Below are 18,822 nucleotides of genomic sequence, written 5' to 3'. Positions count from 1 at the left end.
ACAACACCCTAGTGATTCCGGCCATGAAGAAGAAGACGAAGAAGAAGAGTTTGGATTTATATCCCACTTTTCTCTCCTGCAGGAGACTCAAAGGGGCTTACAATCTCCTTGCCCTTCCCCCCTCACAACAAAACACCCTGTGAGGTAGGTGGGGCTGAGAGAGCTCCGAGAAGCTGTGACTAGCCCAAGGTCACCCAGCTGGCGTGTGTGGGAGTGTACAGGCTAATCTGAATTCCCCAGATAAGCCTTCACAGCTCAGGCGGCAGAGCTGGGAATCAAACCCGGTTCCTCCAGTTTAGATACACGAGCTCTTAACCTCCTACGCCACTGCTGCCTTCGACAATACATTCTGGCTCAACTTGGACACATACGCCCTTCTCATTTTTTTTTGTTTGTTTGTTTCTGTATATTGTCATGATGAAATGGTTTTTTTATTGTATTGTTTCTGGAGGATGTTGGTCGTTTGTTTCTTGTAAGCATTTGTATACCATTTATCTGCCCCTCACATCATTTATACACATAATGTATAGTGTCAGTTTATGGATATACAGATAATGTTGTAAAACCCACACATTTTATGGGGGAAATTTGGCATAAGGTGGCAGAGCATGGCACAAAACCCAAGACTCGTAAGTTTGATTGGCCCAGGCAGAAATAATGTTGAATGGGGACATTTAAATCAGACCAGCAAAATTACAAGCTTCAACAGCAACCCTAATACTACAAGTCTTTCAGTATTTATTTTTCACCGTCAGTTCGCTTCCAGGAGAGAGGCAAATAGTTTAAAAGTACGTAAGCATCGTCAAAGATAAATAAATATTCTGATGCAAAATTGATATGAGCAGTCACTATCTCCCAAAAAGGCCAAATAACTGGAGAGGCCCAAAGCATACCACCTTGGCAATGAGATCATTTATTTAGTCATTTACCCCATTTATTTAATCCTTTACTCAAAAGGAGATATGGTGCCCAATGCCCTGGTCTGGGTAGTCGGAACTGGTCAGATCTTAGAAGCTAAGGAGGATCCGCCCTGGTTAGCATTTGGATGGGGGACCAAGATGGGACTCCAGAGTCACTCAACAGAGGTGATCCGTGGTGAACCACCTCTTTTTGTCTCTCTCTTGAAGAAGAGTTTGGATTTACCCTGTTTCCCTGAATATAAGACATCCCCTGAAAATAAGACGTACTAGAGCTTTGGTGGCGAACCTTTGGCACTCCAGATGTTATGGACTACAATTCCCATCAGCCCCTGCCAGCACGGCCAATTGGTTCGCCACCACTGTACTAGAGGTTTTGCTGAAGTGCGAAATAGAAGGCATTCCCTGAAAGTAAGACGTAGCAAAGTTTTTGTTTGGAAGCAGGCCTGATGAACAGAACACAGAAAAACAAGACATCCCCTGAAAATCAGGCATAGTGCATCTTTCGGAGCAAAAATAAGACACTGTCTTATTTTCGGGGAAACACGGTATTCCCTGCTTTTCTCAACCGTAAGGAGTCTGAAAATGGCTTACGAACTCCTTCCCTTCCACTCCCCACAACAGACACCTTGTAAGGTTAAGAACATAAGGAAGAGCCTGCTGGATCAGACCAGAGTCCATCTAGTCCACCACTCTGCTACTCGCAGTGGCCCACCAGATACCGTATATACTCGTGTATAAGTTGCCCCGAGTGTAAGTCGAGGCACCTAATTTTACCACAAAAAAACTGGGAAAACGTATTGACTCGTGTATAAGTCGAGGGTGGGAAATGCAGCAGCCAGCGGCACAGAGCAGGGCACCTCCGCCATTCCCCCTCTGCCCCAGGGAGAAGGCAGCCGCTCATGTAGAGGACCCGCTCATGTTGGGCCTTTCCCCACTCGAAGCAATCCCCCCTATGCCACGCGCTGCTCTCAGCGCGTGGCATCCCTGATGCGTGCCTGGGCGTCCCCACGATCCCGCGCTCTACGCAGGGTCATCAACAGGCGCCATTTTCTCCAGCGCCAGAAATGCTGCGCGCTGAGGGGGTGTGACCGCGGCAGCGTCGGGGCGGCTTCGCTGTGGCCGCCCCTGTTGTGGGGAGCGCCCAAGGACCCCGCGCTACTTGAAGAGAGTAGCGCGGGGCTTAAGGTAAGTGGGGAAAGGCCCCTAGAGGAGCAGGGGAACAAATCCAGTTCACCCGATAAAAGTCCACTGCTCACGTGGAGGAATGGAGCATCAAATCTGGTTCTCCAGATTAGAGTCCACCACTCATAACTACTACACCCCGCAGGCTTTCTTGCTTTGAAAACCCTGCGGGGTCACCGTAAGCCTTGATAGCACTGCATACCCACAAACGCACACGTGATGCCCCATATATCCTAAATAGAATATTTTCGCTGAATAAGTTGCAGCTGGAGATCTGTAGAAACAAGAGCCGGAAAATGTAGTCCACGAGCTACCTCCCGTGATCTTAGGTCTCAAGTAAAATCAAGAACTGCTAAAGAAACTCCAAAAGGTTTTTCAAGGCTACAGGCAAGCAGTTCTGTCTGGATGAGGAGGAGAAGAAGAATCTAATTTCTCCCATAATTACAAAGCTCAACCCAAGTGCTTTTCTTCGACAGATATATCTATTGTACACATTGAACATGATGATTATAGTCTCCATTGTGTAGACAAGGACAAGAGGTTGACTGAAAAGAACGTTATTGCCCTTGGTTTCATGGAGGCGTTGCGTGGGAAAGGTGGGGAGGGACATGCAGAACTAGGCCAGAACGAAGAGCGCTGGATGTTGAATAGCAAACCGGTTTGATTCCTGCCAGAGCTATAGATGCTCAGGGTGGTCACAGCTGAGATCTTGCCTAAAGCAGCAGTGGCGTAGGAGGTTAAGAGCTCGTGTATCTAATCTGGAGGAACCAGGTTTGATTCCCAGCTCTGCCGCCTGAGCTGTGGAGGCTTATCTGGGGAATTCAGATTAGCCTGTACACTCCCTCACACGCCAGCTGGGTGACCTTGGGCTAGTCACAGCTTCTCGGAGCTCTTTCCGCCCCACCTACCTCACAGGGTGTTTGTTGTGAGGGGGGCAGGGCAAGGAGATTGTAAGCCCCTTTGAGTCTCCTGCAGGAGAGAAAGGGGGAATATAAATCCAAACTCCTCCTCCTCCTCCTCCTCCTCCTCCTCCTCCTCCTCCTCTTCTTCTTCTTCTTCTTCTTCTTCTTCTTCTTCTTCTTCTTCTTCTTCTTCTTCTTCTTCTTCTTCTAGATACGCATGACGGGTGTATGAAGTTATTTATGTTTCTCCCCAATGGGATTCCCTCGTTCTCCTCTGTGGCATTTTACCATCACAATAACCCCATGAGGTAGATTAGACGGACAGAATGTGAAAGGGCAAAGGTCACCCAGCATCCTGTGGCCGAATGAAGATTTGAATCTGAGACTCCCTGATCCTTTCTCACACTTTTGTGGTGGTTAGAGATGGGAAGAAGACCTAAGTGTTAGCGTTTGGGACTGTATCACTTCAGAGATGTGTCTGACATTTCAAATGTTCTCCACGAGGCCAGAGGGGAGAGGAGGAGGATGTTGCAGAGAGAAAAATGGGGCATCAATGAAGTAAATTGAAGAAATAAAGAGTGAAGCTAGAAACTCTTTTCCTGTGGTGATTTTTTTTGTTTTAATCATGCCAAGGAGTCACATGGGAAAGTACAGTGGAACCTTGTTTTTTGTTGGTAATCCGTCCGAAAAGAATCGATGAAAACCGAAACCGATGAAAACCGAGGCAAACTTTTCCGTAGGAATCAATGGAAATCCAATTAATCCGTTCTTGGCACTCCAAAAACATACCAAAAACACATTGTTTTTGTGAATAAACATAGAGTTTAATGCTGAAAACAGTAACCAACAATAACACTAGGACCAGCTTCAGAGCCAGTGGACCAATGTCGCACCAGACAGCTGTCCAAAGAGGTCTGTTTCTGACGCCTCTTTAAGATTTGTCTGAAATGGGGCAAGACATTGTCATTAAACAAGTTGCAGACACGGCCTGCAACAGCTTTGTCCGGGTGATTTTTCTCCACAAACCGCTGCACCTTACTGCAAATCGATGAAAACCGAGGCAAATCAATGAAAACCGAGACAAATTTTTCACTAATAAAATCAATGAAAACCGAAACCGATGAAAACCGAAGACAATGAAAACCGAGGTTCCACTGTATTAAAAATGTGGCTGTCTGTGACTGTATTTAGAAATGGGGCAGCCCGTTGTGTGTAGGCCGATGGGGCTAACATGCGCAGCGTAGTGAAATGGTAGCTTTCTGATTTGTAGAAGGAGCTTCTGTCTTCCTCCCTTTGCTGTAAGAAAAAAATTGTCCACTGGATCAAAAGGCCAAATAGCTCCTTTCTTGGACCTTCTCAGTTCAAGAGTAACAACAAGTTGGGGCGGGTGCTTCTGCAGGTGTGCATGTCACTTTCCTGACCTGGAACAACCCCATATGTGGGAATGGACTACAGCCTTCAAGTTGCATAGTGCTTTGTCATATGTTGGGTCCGTGGTCCTTTCCCTGTGAACTCTTGAAAGTGACCTCGGTAATGACCTCGGTAATGAAAATCCTCTCCAGCAGTTACCATCTCTTCCCCCACCCGTTCATAATCACTCCCATTCTGAGTAGACCATTTGATCTTGTGACAGGATTTTGTTTTGTGGCCTGCCAAGTAATGGAAGAAGAGAAGGGGAGTTTGAATTTTCTCAACTGTAAGGAGTCCCAGAACAGATTACAAACTCCATCCCTTGTGATGGGACCAATGGCGAAGCTTCAAGGGGACGGGGGGTGCACCATGCACCGGGCGCACACCTGGGGGCGCAGAAAATCGTCCCCAGGCCCCTCCCTTTTTCCCCGTCCCCTCCGTGGCACCCCCATGCCCCCCTCATGGCACCCCCCCCTGGCGCCCCCCTCCCCCCTTCCTACACTTACCTTAGTTCCTTTCCTTTTTGAGAACTTTTTCAGGCTGCAAAAGGCCTGCAAAAGGCCTGTAAAAACGGCCTGAGAAACTACAGTTCCCAGGAGACCTTGGGGCTCACAAGGTCTCCTGGGAAGTATAGTTCCTATCAGGCCGTTTATACTGAGAACAGGCCCTTTGCAGCCTGAAAAAGTTCTGAAAAAGGAAAGGAACTAAGGTAAGTGTGGGAAGGAGGGAAGGGGGCGCCGCATTGGGGGGGGTGCAGGAGGCGCCGCAGGGGGCAGAAAATATAGTATGCGCACCAGGCGCAGTTTGGTCCAGCTACACCTCTGGATGGGTCTGAGAGAGTTCTGAGAGAACTGTGTTCAGCCCAAGGTCACCCAACAGGCTTCATGTGGAAGAGCGAGGAAACAAATTCAGTTCACCAGATTAGAGTCCACCGCTCATGTGGAGGACTGGGGAATCGAACCCGGCTCTCCAGCTTGTAGTCCACCTGCTCTTAACCACTGCACTATGCTGATGATTTGGGAAGCTCTGCCTTCTGGCCTCCTTGGTAATTACTCCCACACCCTGTTGCCTCTCTTCTTTTTACACCTCCATTTATACTTGGCTGCCAGGTGGGGAGTCATACCTAATATATCTGAAGAAGGGCCACAAAACTTTTTTTAATCGCAAGATTTTGTTTCAGTTGCCCGTATAGCTCATTCCTCATTGCTAGGCTGCTATCAAAAGTCCAAACTCCATTGCAAATTTCCTCCTTCCCAGTATGTTAATCTTAGCACCCTCATATTCTAGAGCAGGATACGTAGTTCTGGAACTGCCCAGAATCAGGATCCTTTTCACCCCTTGGCAAACTGTGTGTTCTTATTGCCTTAAAATATTCTAACAGGTGGTTGTTTCCCTCCTTAGGTTTTTCCACCATGTTCGGAAAGAAAAAGAAAAAGCTTGAAATTTCCAGCCCATCCAATTTTGAACACAGGGTGCACACAGGGTTCGATCACCGAGAACAGAAATTCACTGGACTACCTCAGCAGTGGCACAGTTTGCTTGCAGACACGGCCAACCGGCCAAAGCCTATGGTGGACCCTTCATGCATCACGCCCATCCAGCTTGCACCTATGAAGGTATTTCTCTTGCCTTACTTATTCCTTCTCCCTTTGACAGGGGTTCTGCTTTTGCGCTCCGCTGAGCCAAGTTTGAAGCCCACCTTCAGTCCTAAGGAGCCTTTCTTGAGTTGCTCTAACATGGAAAGAACCACTTCAATGGGAGGGAGGTTCCTTGAAGGATTCTTGGATCCACCCCAGATGAGACTTCTTTTCTGCTGCCTCTGCTGAAATCCGTGAGACGGTTCACAGGCAAGAGCTGCAGATTTAACTTTGGAATTCAGCCCAGTGCCTTGAATAAGGTCATAGCACCCGCATGGTCCTAAGCAATGTTTCTTTGTAATTCAGCAGGATTGACCTCCACGCAAGGGTGCCATATCAATCTGGCAGATGCAATGTAGACACTGTAGTGCTGCTAGTCCAAACTGATGGTTATCCCAAACCCGCATTTTTCCCAATTCCATCCAGTGGACTTTGTTTCCGGCAGAAAAATTCTTAGCAGCTGGACAAGGGCCAGGGCTTTTACGGTCCTAGCCCCTACCTGGTGGAACATACTCCCTAAGGAGACCAGGGCCCTGCAGGACCTACAGAGTTTCCACAGGACCTGCAAAACGGACCTTTTCCACAGGCTTTTGGCCAGCCGGGGTGACCATCAGACCCACCTACCACCTAGGTCTCCCGTGGGCAGGAATGGGGTTGGATCAGTCGCCATCTGTGAATTTTAAATTGTTAGTTACATTCTGCAATTCTGTAAAATTTCAAATTGCTATCAGATTGTTGTACTGTTATTCAAAAAGGGTGACCACATGTCACCGGCTAATTACAGACCCATTTGTCTTTTATCTGTCTCCGGTAAACTTTATGCCAAACATCTGTTAAATAGGCTTTGAACATAGATCGATGAGGGAAAAATCATTCGCCCCGAGCAAATAGGGTTTTAAAAAGGCTGCTCTACGCTTGACCACTGTATGATTCTTAACCTCCTGTTATTAAAATACAAAAATATGGCGCGATCTAAGATCTTTGCTGCCTTTTTGGACCTGAAAAGTGCCTTTGACCCAGTTGTTAGCGAGTTGCTATGGCTTAAGCTAGCAGAGATGGGAATCGATCTTAGATTATTATTACTTATCAAATCTCTCTAATCAAACACAACCTGCCAGATAAAATGTACAAGCTCTGGAGACCTAACCCCAAGGATTTCCGTTGTGAAAGGTGTTAAGCAGGGCTGTGTATTGGCTCCAGTCTTGTTTAACTGTTATTATTTATACTTGATATGGCTGTACACCGCCCTTCGCGGGAGGGCGGTCTAAAAACGAAATCAATGAATGAACAGGTAACACAGGTAGATATTGAGATGCACATCCCGCTGAAAACATTTGTTTTCGTATTCAGATGCCCATAGTGGACAGCACCCCTGTGTATTCTGATACTCGCTGGATTTCCATCTTCTGTTCCTAAAAAGTAGGGCTATCAGAGACATTCTGAGAGCGTGTGCAGAGGAGGGTGACCAAAATGGTAAAAGGTCTGGAATTCTCTATGAGGAGAGACTTAGGTTGAATCCCCACTTGAAATTTGCACACAGATCCAAACCTGTTCATTGTGAAACCGTGTCCTCTTTCATCACCGGAGTTTCCTCCTCCCACCGCGAAAGCGAGCACACACAGCAGGACACACCCGGGTTGCAGAACTCTTAGCAATCCCCACTACCAGGAGAGCTCGCTTCACCGCTCTCCCCTGATTGGCTGGCATGCCTTGATGGGGCGGGACCTTTTCCCACTGCAGAAATGTACATTGTAGGGGCGTGATCAAAAAAAGCCAGCATGTAAAAGTTTAATGTTTAACTGTGCAAACAGTTAATGCGCTACTCCTATGTAAACCATTAATCGAGATTTAAGGTTACATCGTTTGACTGTTTAACGTTTAAGGCCCCCCCTTCTGCTATTGGCCAATCGCAGTAAGCCCGGAAACAAAACCAAACAAAGGCTGTGCACGCATCGCAGCACTGATTGGTTGCCCAAATTCTGTGTCACACTCCAGGGTTTCAACCCTCATCCCTCCCCTCGGATCAGCCCTGAACTGTGTTAATGGGGTCTATGCCACTTACAACCAGGTCCTGCCGGAACGCAGAAACAGCATCTGCCACACAAGCAATGGGGAGGTCGTCCCTCAAACCTGGTTAGTTTGTGTTCTGAAACCTGGCTAAGACGGTAGTGGGGATTCGACCTTAGGGAGCTGGGTATGTTCAATTTGGAGAAGAGAAGGTTAAGGGGTCGAAATATTTGAAGGGTGTCACATTGAAGAGAGAGCAAGCTTGTTTTCTGCTGCTCCGGAGCCGAGGTCACGGAGTGATGGATTCAAACGAGGGGAAAAGAGATTCCATTTAAACATTAGGAAGAACTTCCTGACGGTAAGGGCTGTTCGCCAGTGGAATACGCTGCCTCGTTGGCTAGCGGAGTCTCCCTTGGAGGCTTTTAAACAGAGCCTGGATGGCCATCTGTCAGGAGTGCTTTGACTGTATATTCCTACATGGCAGGGGGTTAGATTGAAGAAGAAGAAGAGTTTGGATTTATATCCCCCCTTTCTCTCCTGCAGGAGACTCAAAGGGGCTTACAATCTCCTTGCCCTTCCCCCCTCACAACAAACACCCTGTGAGGTAAGTGGGGCTGAGAGAGCTCCGAGAAGCTGTGACTAGCCCAAGGTCACCCAGCTGGCGTGTGCGGGAGTGCACAGCTAATCTGAATTCCCCAGATAAGCCTCCACAGCTCAGGTGGCAGAGCTGGGAATCAAACCCGGGTCCTCCAGATTAGATACACGAGCTCTTAACCTCCTACGCCACTGCTGCTCCTTGGATGACCCTTGTGGTCTCTTCCAACTCTATGATTCCATGAGTTTCCGTAGATGTCCAAGACTAAGGAGTGGGAAAGTGACAAATTCACACATTCCCGCCGCCATAGAAATATGTTTGTGATCAGTGGCGCTAGGACAATTTATGTCTATGACTGTTGCTCGCAGCACGTCATTTTAATGCTTCTTTAAAAGAGTCTGCAATACATCTTCGTGGACATAAAACTGTCAACAGTATTCATCCCAGTCACAACCAGATGATGTATATAATACGCGTTACGAAGCTGTGGATCTTGGAGCGAACGGCGACGAATAGGCGAGCAGTCGGGAAGTACCAGGAACAAAATGAACTCCTGTTAGAGAAAACAACATTATAATTTTAATGCTTCATTAAAACAGCCTAAAATAGATCTTTGCGTGCATAAAAGTGTCAACACTACAGAAGACTTACTTTGGCACCTGTCAAGGCTACGTTCAGTCACTGTGGCTTTTCTCTGTGCGCATCTAAGTTTATCTTTTCTGCCTCTACAGAATTCCCAGCTCTAGCGATGAAGAATCACAGAATATCCAGGCTGTAAATTCTGCTTAGCAGATACTAGTGTATTTATTTAACCTAAATTCTTAGGCAGCCATATTTAGGTGAGCGGTGAGCAGTGACGGCTATTCACTCCCATGCCGTGAATGTGCTATCATTTTTAAAAAGGCAATGAGTTAAATACTAGCTCATACTTATACAAATCTCTGAGTGTGACATCTGGTGAATAATTGTGTGATTTCAGAATGTGGAAGGAGGCAATCTAGAGCCAATCAATAGCCTTTTAACCAGGTCAAGCCCCGGATCTGTAACTCAAATCAGACTGTGTAGCTTGAAGGTTTAGAAGTCTTTATTGGCTGACATCAGTTGGCAAGAGGGGAAAAACCAATTCTGGCTGTATAAGCAAGCACCCCCAATATATTCACCCTAGTTCTCCTCCCCCATCCCTTAGCCCAAACTCTATCCCATACTACAGAAAGCACCGAGGAAAAGAATGCAAAACAACTCAAGATCAGAGAACTGAGATAAAGGCCCCTGGTGCCTGTGCTTGGTTGCCTAGGCCAGTGGTTCTCAACCTGGGGGTCGGGACCCCTTTGGGGGTCGAACGACCCTTTCACGGGGTCGCCTAAGACTCTCTGCATCAGTGTTCTCCATCTGTAAAATGGATCAATATTAGGGTTGAGGGCAGTGGTGGGATCCAAAATTTTTAGTAACAGGTTCCCATGGTGGTGGGATTCAAACTGTGGCGTAGCGCCAATGGGGCTGGGCGGGGCATGACGGGGGCATGGCCGGGCATTCTGGGGGCGGGGCATTGCTGGGCAGGGCTGTGGCAAGGACACAGCCACTACACCGGTCCTTGGGCGGAAAACTAATGCACGCAGGCGCAGGCTGCCACGCACGCCGGTGCACCTCCTGCTAGACTGCTTCCAGTTCTGTGCGCTACTGCTGAGAGGAGGGGCATAACTAAGGCAAAAATCACGTGGCAGATCACCAATTAGTAACCCCCTCTCAGCACACACAAATAATTAGTAACCTACTCTCAGGAACCTGTGAGAACCTGCTGGATCCCACCTCTGGTTGGGGGTCACCACAACATGAGGAACTGTATCAAAGGGTCACGGCATTAGGACAGTTGAGAACCACTGGTCTTGGCAAAGTGAAAGTAACTGTCCACCAACCCCACCCCCTCCAGGTGCTCCCACCTGACAACCATGTATCATATGCTGGTGGTAACGAGTCTTAATTTTATTGGGGACAGAAGGGAAGTGACATTGTTAAATCTGCTAAACAGTCCACAGATACCAGGTGAAGAATTGGCCATGTATCTCCTCCCACCACACGACATTAACCAAGAAACACATGAAGCTGCTTTATACTGAGTCAGACCGTTGGTTTTTCAAGATCAGGATTGCCTGCTCTGGCGGGCAGCAGCTTTCTGGGCAAAGGCCTTTTACTCCAGTTATTTCCTAGAGCATTTAAGCCGAGGTGCTGAGGGTTGAGCCTGTGACCTTCCGCGCGCAAAGCAGAGGTTCCACCTCTGAGCCGCTGCCCCGCCCCAACAATTGAAAGGGGAGCAGTGCTTAGTGACTCTTGGGTCCAGATGTGATTGGCAACAGCAGCCCCCGTTTCTCCGTGCCTCAGGCCTTTTCATTGGGATGGCACGATTTGCAAGCAACCATTTCTGGTTTCCCACTGAGTGGTAAATACGGTTGAAAGAAGCTGTCCTTCGCATCCAGTAGATTCGGGCTTTTTGCACACAGCCCCGGACTTGCTCAGTGAAGGAATCAAGACTTTGAAAACAGAATTCGTGTTTATTGATGGCAAGCATAGGGCTTAGATGGTCAGAATTAGATTGTTCGCTTTGGCCCCTTCCGCACACGCAAAATAATGCATTTTCAAACCACTTTCACAACTGTTTGCAAGTGGATTTTGCTATTCCGCACAGCTTCAAAGAGCACTGAAAGCAGTTTGAAAGTGCATTATTCTGCATGTGTGGAATGAGCCATTGAGTACATGAAAACAGGCAAAGCATTATATCCCCCAGTACGGATTCATCAGGCATACCCCCTTCTCCTGAAGAGGAAAGGTACACACACACCACACACCCCCTTTCTTTCCTTGGAGGAGGGAAGGCTGTTGCACATACATTTCACAGACGGTGAGAACTGGGATGAAAAGATTGCAGCTTCTACCCCTCCCCGCTGCAGCTGCGGAGATCAGGTATACCAGTACAGGGAAACATACCCAGACCTGTTGAAGCAGGAAGCATTCAGTAGACAGAAATATGGCAGGACCCAGGCTAAGACACGACATACAAATCACTCAGAATGTTTTCAAAACCTTTTTGATCCCGCCCCCTCACCTTACCACAATGTTTGTCTGCACCTCCTCCAAACATTTCATGGCTTCTGTAAGGTTTTTTGAATGTCGTATTTCACCCATGTTCCGGTCGACTGTTAATACAAGGTGTATAGTAAAACCAGCTGCTTACTTGTCACAACTAATCACAGGAGGGCTTTTTTCACTTGCTAGGGGCTCTTCGGCACATGCAGACTAATGCACTTTTAATCCACTTTCAATGCACTTTGAAGCTGGATTTTACTGTACGGAATAGCAAAATCTACTTTCAAACCATTGTGAAAGTGGATTAAACGTGTACTATTCTGCATGTGCGGAAGGGGCCTAAGTGTGCTGCCCTCCCATCTATGGTTTTAGAAGGGCGTTATAGAAAGATTTCTTTGGCCCCTGTAGTGATGGAGAGATTCAGACCGTGGACCATATTCTTTATGCTGCCCCTTTTACCAAGGTGTTCGTGCAAAGACTACTACTCCATTGCTAAGTGGAATATCTACAAATCGTAATTTGGAATCCTTTAGTCTACCCTTAAAGGCAGAATATCAGAGTATTTGGCATTTGTCTCAAAATTTTGTGGGACAACTTATAAAATACATCAGTGGCTTGAATTGGGTTCAAGTAAATCTGTTTTGCTGTTGATAGTAAGCTTAAGCTTTTAATATGTATATTGCTATTTAAGAGCTCGTGTATCTAATCTGGAGGAACCGGGTTTGATTCCCAGCTCTGCCGCCTGAGCTGTGGAGGCTTATCTGGGGAATTCAGATTAGCCTGTACACTCCCACACACGCCAGCTGGGTGACCTTGGGCTAGTCACAGCTTCTCGGAGCTCTCTCAGCCCCACCCACCTCAGAGGGTGTTTGTTGTGAGGGGGGAAGGGAAAGGAGATGGTCAGCCCCTTTGAGTCTCCTGCAGGAGAGAAAGGGGGGATATAAATCCAAACTCTTCTTCTTCTTCTTCTATTTAATTTCCATTTTTTACAAATGTTATATTAAAGATCGCTGGCCTATGACTATATTATAATATTAAATTCAAGAATGTCCCATTTTGTCGATTGTACTGGTTTCCTGTGTGTAATTACCTTGAGTCCCTTTGAGAAAGGCGGATTATAGGTAACGTAATATACCGATGTTTAAAAACAGCAGACTGATATTTTAAAACACCAGAAGTTATGTTTTTAAAGAACACAGAATGCACCTTTCTCTCCTGTAAGGAGACTCAAGGTGGCTTACAAGCTCCTTTCCCTTCCTCTCCCCACAACAGACACCTTGTGAGACAGGTGGGGCTGAGTTCCGAAGAACTGTGACTAGCCCAAGGTCACCCAGCAGGAATGTAGGCGTGCAGAAACGCATCTGGTTTACCAGATAAGCATCTGCCATTCAGGTGGAGGAGTGGGGAATTGAATCCACCTGCTCCTAACCACGACACCACGCTGAAGATCTGAAATGCAGCCATGTGTTTCTGATTCACAAAAATGACCCAAAGCACCCGTTTGTGTTTTGATTCGAGAATTTGGTCTTGAAGCAACACCACCATCACCCCGTGAATAAGCCAGCAGCCTCTCTTCAGAGCGTGAAAAGCTCTCAAGAGCTGCTGATTGGATCCGGGCTGCTTTTTAGCACCATTGGCTGCTCAGGACAACACAAAGAGTCATTTCCCCCTCAGGCGGAGGCTAATGTGATGTGATAACAAGGCCATAAAACACAGACGGTGGTTAGAAAGCCAACCTCCCCATCAGCCTTCTCTCCCGCATCAAGAAATCAGCTTCATTTCAGGTGGCCAAATCGAGGTTGGGGAATGCCTGAAGATATGGGGGGCGGAGCTTGAGGAGGGTGGGATTTTGGGGAGGGAGAGGGACCTCCACAGGGTCCACCCTCTAAATCAGCCATTTTCCTCGGGGGGAGGGGTCTCTGTAGCCTGGCAAATCTCCTGGCCCCACCTGTGCTCTTACGGTTGACATGGTTTTATATACCAAGTACAAGAATATCTACTGATGCAACGTAATAACACCAAAGAATCACGTTGCATCAACTGCTATTTATATCATACCATGTGCAACAAACAAACATGACATATAGCAGTGCAAGATTGCCATAGTCCCATTATACTACAATTCAAGAATCACTACAAGTCTTTCTTGGGGTAACAGTATATCTCAGATTGTTCTTAAAGAACCAATGTCTTTAGAATTAGTTAAAAACTTATATATACTGTATTATATATTATATATATATATTATATACTGTATTATATATATTATATTATATATATATATTGGGATTGGGAACAAGATTAGGATTGGGAACAAGAATCGTGCTGGAAGGACTCTCTCAGCCTCACCGACCAGTCTGTTGTGGGGAGAGGAAGGGAAAGGAACTTGTAAACCACCTTGAGTCTCCTTACATGAGAGAAAGGTGGGATATAAATCCAAACTCTTCTTCTTCTTCTTTTAAGTGGAGGGTAACAACAAGGGGCAGGGGATTAAATTCAATCTAACTGTACACACACACACACACACACACACACGGGCAAAAAAAGCACTTTCAATTCAATCACATATCTTGTATGACTTAGGTTTTTGCCACAGAGAGATAATATTGGGAAACCAAAAAGTGTACCACGCAGGTAAAATTTTGCCCAAGTAGGTAAAGGTGGCTGTGTGATTGAGATGCTTGAGTCTTTGCTGCCATCTAGTGGTCACGCTGTTTGGAATACACAGTGGTTAAGTCTGGATTGTTTGCTAGCCATTGTTGAGGCTGGAAGGTTTTTTTGGCTGTGGGTTTTTAAAAACTCCAATATCCTTCCTATAGATATGTCATTCAGAACAGAAGAAGAAGAAGAGTTTGGATTTATATCCCCCCCCTTCTCTCCTGTAGGAGACTCAAAGGGGCTTACAATCTCCTTGCCCTTCCCCCCTCACAACAAACACCCTGTGAGGTAGGTGGGGCTGAGAGAGCTCCGAGAAGCGGTGACTAGCCCAAGGTCACCCAGCTGGCATGTGTGGGAGTGCACAGGCTACTAAGAATTCCCCAGATGAGCCTCCACAGCTCAGGCGGCAGAGCTTTCGTGGTCACAGAGCCTTTCTGTATTCTTTCCTATGACATGTTGCCTTTGCTATGGGAAAAATGGCCACGAGTTAATTAATTTAAATCGATGCAAAATGCCTAAGGGATACCCAGAGGAAGAAGAGTTTAGATTTATATCTCACTTTTTTTCAACCATAAGAAGCCTCAAAGGGACTCCTTCCCTCCCTGTTCCCACAACAGACACCTTGTGAGGCAGGTGGGGCAGAGAGAGTTCTGGGTGAATTTTCACTGCCCCAAAAACATCCAGCAGGGTTCGGGTGTTGGAGTGGGTAAACAAACCTGATTCTCCTGACTAGAGACCACCTGCTCTTAACCAGGATCAAAAAATGAAGGAAAATTTGTACTTGTTTAATTTCAAGAAATAAAAAATGAAACCTGCTAAATGGTTGATAAACTGAATAGATTCAGTTCACAACTAATAGGGTTGCCAACATATAGTAATTTTAATGGGTTTTAAAAAAATCCTTGGTAGAAAGTAAATGCGTGCAAAACACACAAAAGAAATTCTATCACTGGTTCCACTCCCCAGATCTATGATCCAATTGAAATCACAGTTTCCTTCAGCATTTTTCCAGTGCTTCACTTAAACACCTAGAATTTGACTATATTAGTAGCATTGTGAATTTGCAGTCTAAAAACTGCATAAGTCATTCTCACAAGTATATATTCCCCTCATATAACAAGGAAACAGGTGACGAAACGTTGATGCGTACAAAAACCTACAATACGTGTATACTGTAGGCACTACATTAAAATATGCCTATCTAAATGTGCAAATCGGTTGACTGTGAAAATGTTACAGGAAGGCTCCACAAATGACATTTCCAGTCAGTGTCGCACTGCATCCTGGGCCTAGTAGTCTTGATGTTCCCAACGTACCGAGCAGGTTTTCTGCATGCATGTTTTGCTGAGCATTGGTATTCGGCCACGGGGGTCATTCTTTTCCCCTTTTTTTGACTGTCAAGTCACTGCTGACTCATGACAATCCCTGACAGAGTTTTCAAGGCAAGAGATGTTTGGATGTGGTTGACCATTCCGGCTTCTGCCTCCTTGGCATTCCGTGGAGGTCTCCCATTCAAATATTAGCCAGGGTCACGGCTTAGAGCAGTGATGGCGAACCTTTGGCACTCCAGATGTTATGGACTACAATTCCCACCAGCCCCTGCCAGCATAGCCAATTGACCATGCTGGAAAGGGCTGATGGGAATTGTAGTCCATAACATCTGGAGTGCCAAAGGTTCGCCACCACTGTCCTAGTCCAACAACTTGACAACTACGGGCTTAGAGTGTGTGACTGGAACTTTCCACAGTGCAAGAGGGGATTTGAACCTAGGTAAACGCAGGTCCTAGTCCCGTGGTGGCGAACCTTTGGCACTCCAGATGTTATGGACTACAATTCCAGGAACTTTCCACAGTGCAAGAGGGGATTTGAACCTAGGTAAACGCAGGTCCTAGTCCCGTGGTGGCGAACCTTTGGCACTCCAGATGTTATGGACTACAATTCCAGGAACTTTCCACAGTGCAAGAGGGAATTTGAACCTAGGTAAACGCAGGTCCTAGTCCCGTGGTGGCGAACCTTTGGCACTCCAGATGTTAAGGACTACAATTCCCATCAGCCCCTGCCAGCATGGCCAATTGGCAGAGGCTGATGGGAATTGTAGTCCATAGCATCTGGAGTGCCAAAGGTTCACCGCCACTGTCCTAGTCCAACAACTTGACAACTACACTACGCTTTCTACTTTCTTTCAAATTGCCGGCAGCAAACAGAAATATAATGAGTCACCTTTGGGCGACAAAATTGTGGATTTAGATCTGATCATGGGTTTTGCGACAAGGGATTAAAAGATCACGAGGACAACGGAATGTGCTTCAATGTTAAAAACAAGTAGTGCACTTCTTAACTCTGTAGGCAACATATTCAGCACTATGGATTTCAGTAAGGCAATTGAACAGAATGATCTTTGTCTGCAAATACCACTAGTAGCGATTCTCCATTCTCCCAGTGCCTCTATTGCAGGCACATCAGCCGTTTCCTTTGCATAGCCATATAAAAATGGTTTCAGTGCACCACCCAGTGGCTTCAGATAATACTACTAAAGAACAAACAGTGCCATATAGAGTACAAGCCTTGACTTAAATAGACCGAGGCCCCTTCCGCACGTGCAGAATAATGCACTTTCAATCCACTTTGCAGCTGGATTTTACTGTGCGGAATAGCAAAATCCACTTGCAAATAATTGTGAAAGTTTATTTGAAAGTGCATTATTCTGCACATGCGGAAGGGGCCTTAGAAAGGTGAGGCTTTGCTTACAATGGCATTGTAAAATGTGTAAATCCAGGAATCTTATAGCACCTCCCAGACTTTGTTGTGGCATAAAGTCCCATAGACTAGAATCCGTTACGTGTCTAAGCAGACAATGGCTGGAATCTGAAGGGCTATGTTAAATATTCCCAAGGAGCAGCAGTGGCATAGTGGTTAAGAGCAGGTGCATTCTAATCTGGAGGAACCGGGTCTGATTCCCTGCTCTGCCGCTTGAGCTGTGGAGGCTTATCTGGGGAATTCAGACTAGCCTGTGCACTCCCACACACGCCAGCTGGGTGACCTTGGGCTAGTCACAGCTTCTCAGAGCTCTCTCAGCCCCACCTACCTCACAGGGTGTTTGTTGTGAGGGGGGAAGGGCCAGGAGATTGTAAGCCCCTTTGAGTCTCCTACAGGGGAGAAAGGGGGGATATAAATCCAAACTCCTCCTCCTCCTGCTCCTCCTCCTCCTCTTCTTCTTCTTCTTCTTCTTCTTCTTCTTCTTCTTCTTCTTCTTCTTCTTCTTCTTCTTCTTCTTCTTCTTCTTCTTCTTCTTCTTCATCATAAAAAAACTTTTTTCTAACGTCCAGCTGGTTCCTTTCCACCTATAATTTAACCCCATTACTGCAAGTTCAATCCTCTGCTGCCAACAGGAACAGCTCCCTGCTCTCCTTTAAGTGACAGCCCTTCAGATACTTCAAGAGAGCAATCATGTCCGCCCTCATCGTCCTCTTCTCCATCCGTGGGGCAGGTTAGGTCACCAAGGCTATGAACATTTTGCAGGGCTGTGCAAATTTTGTGTAGCCTCTCCTGCACTATAGGGAGCTGATCTTTTCGGTCCAGATAGCCCTGCCAGTTCAGACAGGTGCTATTTCCATACTCTTGAGGGACATCCTAATTAAAGGAAAGTTCTAAAATTCAATTTTTGCCGAAGGCTTTCATGGCTGGGATCACTAGGATGTTGTAGTCTTCCGGGCTGTATGGCCGTGTTCCAGTAGCATCCTTTCTTGATGTTTCGCCTGCATCTGTGGCTGGCATCTTCAGAGGATCTGGTGGAAGTAAAGCACCAGAACATTTCAAAAGATTTCCAGATTTTTGGGCCCCTATTTTGGCAACGTTGTTCACCTAAATCAACAACAGTGGATGCATCCCTAAGATCTGGACTCGGGCCATCATTGTCCCCTTGTATAAGAAAGGTGACCCACTGAATCCATCAAATTATTGGCCAATCAGCCTACTCTCTCATCAGTCAGCAAGCTCTATGCAAGATAGTGGGGTGCTGTGTGGTTTCTGGGCTATATGGCTGTGTTCTAGCAGCATTCTCGCCTGCATCTGTGGCTGGCATTTTCAGAGGATCTCTGGGTTGAACCCAGAGCAGATCAGATATGCCCCTGCCAAATATACTTTCGATCACTGCTCGGTCTTATATCTCCTGGCAGAGAAGTACAGCTCCCCACCCCCCGGAGGGGGGGGACTTTTTGTAACTTTTCTGGACTTGATATGCGCATTGGACTCTGTTCCCAGAGAATGCCTTTGGAATAAACTTTGTTCAGTATAGATCAGAGATTACTGTTTCTTATTCGCCAACTATATTCCTCCACTACTTGTCAAGTTTGCTATGATCGTGCCGGTCATTTAACTTCATCAATAATTTCCAACAGAGTTGTTAAGCAGGGATGTATCCTAGCTCCCTTTTT

General features: G+C 46.5%; 1 protein-coding gene across 3 annotated transcripts in view; it reads left to right on the top strand.

Moving 5' to 3' along the window:
* The window catches only part of PAK5 (p21 (RAC1) activated kinase 5), a 195,159-nt gene that overhangs the window by 116,420 nt on the left and 59,917 nt on the right, over window positions 1-18,822 (top strand). For all 3 annotated transcript variants that reach the window (XM_048501101.1, XM_048501091.1, XM_048501111.1), the window contains one exon: window positions 5,816-6,030. In XM_048501101.1, the coding sequence (XP_048357058.1) occupies window positions 5,816-6,030 (215 nt within the window). The remainder of the gene's footprint in view (window positions 1-5,815; window positions 6,031-18,822) is intronic.

The sequence above is a fragment of the Sphaerodactylus townsendi genome, linkage group LG01 (genome assembly GCF_021028975.2).
Source record: "Sphaerodactylus townsendi isolate TG3544 linkage group LG01, MPM_Stown_v2.3, whole genome shotgun sequence".
Lineage (NCBI taxonomy): Eukaryota > Metazoa > Chordata > Lepidosauria > Squamata > Sphaerodactylidae > Sphaerodactylus > Sphaerodactylus townsendi.
The sequence above is the reverse complement of the archived record's forward strand: the minus strand, read 5'-3'. Positions and strand labels throughout refer to the sequence as shown.